At 38.4% G+C, this 7503-nt stretch overlaps 1 protein-coding gene across 3 annotated transcripts in view; it reads left to right on the forward strand.

Annotated features, from left to right (window-relative positions):
- kirrel3a (kirre like nephrin family adhesion molecule 3a) overlaps positions 1-6810 on the forward strand; it is a 99016-nt gene extending 92206 nt beyond the window's left edge. The window contains exons 13-16 of one of the 3 annotated variants that reach the window (XM_058411052.1): positions 1147-1227; positions 1456-1565; positions 2231-2317; positions 5004-6810. In XM_058411052.1, the coding sequence (XP_058267035.1) occupies positions 1147-1227; positions 1456-1565; positions 2231-2317; positions 5004-5414 (689 nt within the window). In that variant the 3' untranslated portion in view covers positions 5415-6810. Of the gene's footprint in view, positions 1-1143; positions 1228-1455; positions 1566-2230; positions 2318-5003 lie in introns of all 3 variants that reach the window. The other 2 variants (XM_058411051.1, XM_058411053.1) reach the window with 2 other exon arrangements.
- Positions 6811-7503: the final 693 nt, after the last annotated feature.

Below are 7503 nucleotides of genomic sequence, written 5' to 3' on the forward strand. Positions count from 1 at the left end.
CAGCTTTTTTTTTTTTAAATACTGTCTCTTGTGCAATATGCAAATCAGGCTGATTTCAATTGAACAGAACTTAAGAAAGAATTTTATTTATAGCAAAATACATTGAAATGGTAAAGAATAGTTAAAAAAAGCCTGTGTCACGCTGTTAAAGGAATATAATCAACAGTGTGCTGGTGTTGAAGCGGAGACTCTCACCACAATGAAGTTGAATATTTCTTTCCTTCCCTTCTGCATTCCTTCCATCCATCCAGAAAATAACTGTCCTTCATCCCTCCCTCCCTCTCTCTCCCTTCCATCCTTAATTTCATCCTTCACTCCTTCCTTTATTCCTTTCTTCCAGAAAATTATTATTCTTCATATCGTCATTCCTTCCTTCCTTCCTTCCTTCCTTCCTTCCTTCCTTCCTTCCTTCCAGAAAATCATTGTCCTTCCTTCCTTCCTTCCTTCCTTCCTTCCTTCCTTCCTTCCAGAAAATCATTGTCCTTCCTTCCTTCCTTCCTTCCTTCCAGAAAATCAATGTCCTTCCTTCCTTCTTTCCTTCCTTCCTTCCTTACTTCTTTCCTCCCTCCCACCCCCTCCCTCTTTTCGATCTTCCTTCCTTCCTTCCTCCCTCCTTTCTTTCTTTCTTTCTTTCTTTCTTTCTTTCTTTCTTTCTTTCTTTCTTTCTTTCTTTCTTTCTTTCTTTCTTTCTTTCTTCCTTCCTTCTTTCCTTCCTTCCTTCCTTCCTTCCTTCCTTCCTTACTTACCTACTTGCTTACTTCTTTCTTTCTTCCCTCCCATCCCCCTCTTTTCGACCTTCCTTCCTTCCTTCCTCCCTTCCTTCCTTCCTTCCTTCCTCCCTTCTTTCCTTCCTTCCTCTCTCCCTATAAATGTGTTTTTTAATGTCTTTGTTAACAATTATTTAGTCTGCTGTTAACAAGCTTCTCTTCCTTTTTATTTCCTACATTAGTCCCCTTCAATATGAATATTTTTAATAAAGTATATTTCTATAAAGTGTACTCTTTCATGTATAAGGTCATATGTGATTTAAGATGCTGCCCCGGTCTTGCATGAAGTTAAATAATAAAGGCCTGGTGTATTTTTTTTCTTCCCTTCTGACCCTATCATATTTATTTGCATGTTTGTTGTGTTGTTGTGCCACAGAAGACATGCACCTGGTAATGTCCTCACTGCCCGTCTCGCTCTCTGCTCGCCAGAGAGAACTCGCGAGCACAATTAAGCCTGAAAGTAAGCTCCAGTTGCATGCTCCTTTCTCACTTTTTTCCACACGTTTTTTCTTTCTTTCTTTTTTTGCCCCCATTTAGCGAACAATTGAATGCGAACATGGCTGTAATGGGCTAAGTTGAGTGCTGTGATGTAGTGCTAGAAGTTCAGCTGGGATTTGGGAGGCCGGTGCTTGTGAAGCTTGGTGGCTGTGAGTTGAAGGCTCTGACTAATCACTGCACTGTCTCTCAGGTCTCAAAGGGGTCGTCTCGGCAAAAAATGACATCCGGGTGGAGATCGTTCACAAGGATCATAACGCAGCAAGGGAGACGGAGGAGCACACGGGCGTGAAGCAGATGATGGTGAGTCCTGCCAGTTCCCTTTTTCCCTCAGCGCTCACTTCCTGCTGAGAAAATCTGCTCGATTCAAGCAACAAAAAAAAAAGCTCACGGTGCTGTTTCAGTAAACAAAATACTGCAACACAGTGTGATTAGTGCTGCACTCTCTCACTGTACTCTCTCTCTCTCTCTCTCTCTCTCTCTCTGTCTTTCTTTTTTTCCTGTCTGTCTGTCTCTCTCTGTGTTTCTGTTTCTTCTTTCTGTCTGTTGGTATTTCTGTCTCTCTCCCTCTCTCTATCTTTCCCTCACCCTTTTACCCCCACCCCCTCTCTGTCTTTCTCTTTCTCCTGCCTGTCTGTCTGTCTCTTCCTCTCTTTCTATCTTTCTTTCTGTTCCTCATGTCTGTCTTTTGGTTGGTCTCTGTCCCTCTCTCTCTGTCTCTCCCTCTTCCTCTTACCCCCCTCTACCTCATGTCTTTCTCTATCTATCTATCTATCTATCTATCTATCTATCTATCTATCTATCTATCTATCTATCTATCTATCTATCTATCTATCTATCTATCTATCTATCTATCTATCTGTCTCTCTGATCTATCTCTCTGTCTGTCTGTCTGTTGGTATTCCCCCACTCCCTCCTCCCTCTCTTTTCTCCCTCTCTCTCTCTCTCTCTCTCTCTCTGTTCTGCAGATGGAGCGCGGGGAGTTCCAGCAGGAGTCTGTGTTGAAACAGCTGGAGGTTCTACAGGAAGAGGAGGAGGAGTTCCAGCACATTAAGGTGAAGCTGATGAGCTGCTCTGTGACTCGTCCGTCTTCATTAAGCTGAGATTCGTCTATGAACCGTTTATCTGAGTGAACGGTGCGAGTCGATTTTAAACGCTGTGAGACGTTAAGCTGGGTGTCGGGAGCCAACACTTCAGACTCTACAGCTACACTACAGCTACATGCTACACAGGACAAATAAGCAAACAAATGAACAAATAATGAATATGAAGCATATCATTTCATATCATTTAAAGTTAATATATTCCAGAGTTATTAATCAGTCAATCAATTAATCAATCACTCAATCAGTTGGTTAATTTGACTTTTTAATATATATATTTATTATATATATTATATATATATAAATTATATATTTTATAATTTATTATTATTATTTTATAATTATTTAAAATTATATTACTTAGAATTTTGTTTTATATTTTTGTTTTATATTCATTTATTTTTTATTTTTTATCATTAATAATTTGATTTATTTTATTTTATTTATTTATTTTAAATCTCATTTTCGTCGAATAAAATATTTTTTCCTTCTGCATTGATAAATGTGTCCATGAGTCTTGTAGAGTATCTGAATATTTTAAAGCCTCGGTTGTCTTCAGAACTTTGAAATTAAGGTGCTTGTGTAGCGAATGTTCGATTTTCACTTTCTTTCTTTTTTCCTTTTTTTAAATCCATCCATTTTTGGTTAAATCGGGAGGTAATAGAGGTCATGGCGCTCGCATGCTTGTGCAGTCCATTTAATGAAAAGCCAATTAACATGTGCTTCAGGCTTCACTCGATAGGCTTGAGTCGCTCACACTCCAATGTAATAATAATAACAATAATAAAAAAATGATAAACTGAGTGAACTTCACCCTGGAGTGCTTCTCCTTCTTCTCGTGTTGCATCTCAACTAACTCGGGAAAAAGCCAGCATTTATTAGCGCCGACTTTATTCACTACTCAGATTCATTAATAATGAAGCGGCAGCTAACTTCATTTAAACTTCATTCGCTACAACCAGACCACCACAATCCGCCGTAAACACATTAGCATCTACACGAGGAGAGATCCTAGTCATAATTTATTACTCTGTGTGATATCAAACCTAACAAACAAATAAACAAAAACCCAGCAGGATTTATCCATTTGTGTTGGAGATTAGCCACTAACTCTGACTGTTAGCATAGTGTTCAGAGATTGTGGATGCTAATTCTGTCTGGGAGAAATGTAGATATATTCAGAGTAGATCACACTCGGCTCTGTCTTTCTGTTTCTCTTATCTATCTATCTATCTATCTATCTATCTATCTATCTATCTATCTATCTATCTATCTATCTATCTATGTCTGTCTTTTCATATGTCTGTCTGTCCATTAGTTTTATCTATCTATCTATCTATCTATCTATCTATCTATCTATCTATCTATCTATCTATCTATCTATCTATCTATCTATCTATCTATCTATCTATCTCTCTCTCTCTCTCTCTCTCAGCTAAACCTTATGGATTAGAGAGAAAGATAAATAGATAGATGGATGGAGATAGATAGATAGATAGATAGATAGATAGATAGATAGATAGATAGATAGATAGATAGATAGATAGATAGATAGATAGATGGATGGATGGATGGATGGATGGATGGATGTAATGAAGTCTCAGCTGCTTGTGTTGATGTCAAGATTTAAAGCTCATGCTGTACTGCGTTATCCGTCATCATATGCAAATCATTTATGAAACCAAAATAAACAGAGAGGATTTTTTTCAGAAGCGCTAATTCCACCCCGAGTCATCAAGGCCCGTTTAATTAGCCGATAAGCAGATTTGACTGTTTATGCGAGAGACGACTATTTCACACCCCTAAAGCATGTAATCTTTTTAACACAAGCCACTTCTCAGTCTGTTCCCTAATTTTCATGTCACACTGAGTATAATTAGTGCTGCACCAACTTGACCTTGGCTTCTTGCGTGTAGAAATAATTTCATGGAGCTTATTTTGGGCTGGAAAAAGGCAGAAAGAACCTGTTTCGATGTCCTGCTGTGGAAGAGTACAGTGTTGCTGGATGACTGAAACGGCATTAACATCAGCGCAGGTTTTAAACAGACACTATTGTTCAGAGGGGAAATAAATCAATGGAATTTCATTTATGAATGTAATTCAATTAATTTCTGAATAATAAAAATTATAAAATTAAATGACCAAAATGCAGAATTTATAATTATTTCTAAAAAAAAGAAAATCCCTCCCAAATCTGTCCTGATCTGAGGTAACATTTTTGAGATATTACACTTTTTTAAAATAATTATTTTAAATTATTGTAAAAAAAAAAATCTATTTGCATAAAAAACAGCTCCTTTGCTGTAAACACACTGAATCTTTAAAATATGAAAATCTTCAAATTTATTGTCATTTCGTTTAATAAATTTTTTACATGATAAAATGTTTGAAATTTAATAAATGAATTTATTATTAAATTGCTACAATACACTTTTATTTAATAAAATGTTCAAATAATGTTAACATTTAATGAATGACTAGATTTTTAAAAATTAAAAAAAAATAATAATAACAATAATAATAATAATAATAATAATAATAATAATAATAATAATAATAATAATAATAATAGTGAAAATGTACAGTATTATAAAATGTCTCACTCCTAATTGTGTTTTTGTGCCTCATGTGTTTTCAGGACCCGACCAACGGCTACTACAGCGTGAACACCTTCAAGGAACACAATGCCACAACGTCAGCTGAAGTTCGCAACCCATCTGGAGCAGCGACTCTGGGTAAACAGCGAGTCCCCACAGGCATGTCCTTCACTAACATCTACTCCACACTGGGAGCCGCGCCCAACCACCGGCTGTACGACTACGGCGGCCGCTTTGTGCTGGCCATGGGCTCCAGCTCCATCGAGCTGTGTGAGCGTGAACTCAGTGATTCTGGATCCTTCCAGGACGCCCCATGTGACAGCAGCGCCAGCAGTTACTTCGACAAAGCGAGCAAGGCCTCGGCTTCATCCTCAACGCACCACTCGCAGTCTTCATCACAGAACTCGGACCTGACACGGCCGCTGCAGAAGCGCATGCTCACCCACGTCTGAGGATAAACTCGCAGGTTCCACCAGAGACCTTTAAGATGTTCCATGTTCTTTTGCTTGGACGAAGCAGAACAGGTGTATATTTTCTAACAAACAGCGTGGAGTTTTTTGTACGTTTTACTGAGCCAGTCGTTTCACGGTGAAGAGAATTCTCATCGTTTCATGACAATCAGGATTCCATTAAAGGTTTTTTTCTTTTTCAAGGATCCGGAACATTCCATGACAATCAGGACGCTTTCGTCACATATTGTATGCTGTTTATTTTCTCCCTGTTGTTGCATTTCCTGAATACACCAGAATCACATGTCAGGGATTGATTAGTGTCGCTGTGATTGACAGAGTTGACAGAGTAAGTGTATGCCCCACCCACCCAGACACCTGGACATCATCAGGATTTAAACTGGCAACGAGGAGCTGGATCGTAGCCACGGTTCTCCTGGACAAGAAATTTGTCCCTAAAATGATTTGATGATTGTATATTTTTTCCCCTATTTAGGTTCTTCAGTGTGACACTTTCCACATGGGTTTAAAAACTCTTTTCATAATGCATGGCAGATGCAGATAAACATAATGTGATGTTTACATATCTGGGGTGGGAGAAAGAAGGAAAGATCGGTGTCTGAAATTTAATCCTACTCAATGTGAACTTTTAACTGACCTCAAGCGCTTATTCCAAGTGTGTACATTTTTTTCTACTTCAGCTTAAGGTGTGTTGTTTACACTCGAGCTTGTAAATCCCGCCTTCCTGTACGAGTCTACTGTAACGTTGTCAGCTTGATGGATTAATGGGATTCTTTTCTTCTTCTTCCATGTGTATATATATATATATATATATATATATATATATATATATATATATATATATATATATATATATACACATGGGATACGAGATGGACGTGCGTTTAAGGCCGCTGTTTTAAGCGAGCCCATCACCACGTTACGCCGTTCGCTTGGAGCATCAAGTGCCTCCTTTTGGGAGCCTCTAGGCGGATATTTATATTAAAAAAAAAAAAAAAAAACTACAGCGCGAATTAAAAACTGATCAGGTGGGTCAGATAATTCCTAGGTGAAAAGGAAGTGGTCATTAAAACAACAAAAAAGGTGTATGGTTACAAAAGGTGTATGGTTACAAAATCGTTAAAGCCATGTTTTTTGGGTTTTTTTGTTCTGTAAATAGACATCGAAAGTGTGTGTACGGAGGTCAAAGGGCAACTCCGCCTGCTCTCTTCATGTCTTATTGATGCCTTGCCATGAATAGTTCATGGACTCTGTTCTAGTATATCATAAAATTGTTTAATGCACATGCAAGTCTCCAATCGTATATGTATATATAATATTCTCCGTGCTGAATATTCATGCTTGAAGACGTTATTTCATTAACCTGGACAGACTCCCACTTTCAATCAATGCCTTTTGTTAAGGCTTTTATGTCTCTCTGATTCCATATATTAAACCTCCATGAAGGCATTAGGGAAATTTCATAAACCTTCATAACATCCTCGCATGAATTAGTTATCACAGCGTGGTTTTAATCCATCATCTTGGCTTTTAAAGGTTGGCTCAAGCGTCCTGGATCCATCACCAAACTAAATGGATTGCAGAAGATGATGCATCGTCTGGATGGGAAGCGCGCCGGTGTGTTTGCCGAGCGGCTGCAGCTCTTTAAAAGGGCAGCTCTTCTCGCTCGACTCGCTTAATTGAAAGTCAGGTCACGAACGCCGCTGTTGGGGGAAACTCTTAATCAGCACATTCTTTGACTCGCCTCCGCTCTCTGGAAGCTTCTAAGGATGCGCCGTGGGCTGCGTCGTGAGCAGGAAACGACGACCACAGACACTCGCCAAACTCTGCTTTCTATTGATTTCATACAAAAAAAAACCAATAGCGATGTGAGTTAAACAATCGCATTTGGTCCGGTCCACAGGATTGCATCTCAGATACACTTAAGATTCAGGGGCAAGACTTAGCTTGGAATATTAGTGGTAAGGAAAAAAAATCAGAAACCTTTTTTTTGTCAGTTAAAGATGGAAAAGTCAAGAGGAATAAAACACATACAGGTTTTGTTGTTTGGGGAAAATAATCCAATTTTGTA

This window comes from Hemibagrus wyckioides, linkage group LG16, assembly GCF_019097595.1.
Source record: "Hemibagrus wyckioides isolate EC202008001 linkage group LG16, SWU_Hwy_1.0, whole genome shotgun sequence".
In the NCBI taxonomy this organism is placed as follows: Eukaryota; Metazoa; Chordata; class Actinopteri; order Siluriformes; family Bagridae; genus Hemibagrus; species Hemibagrus wyckioides.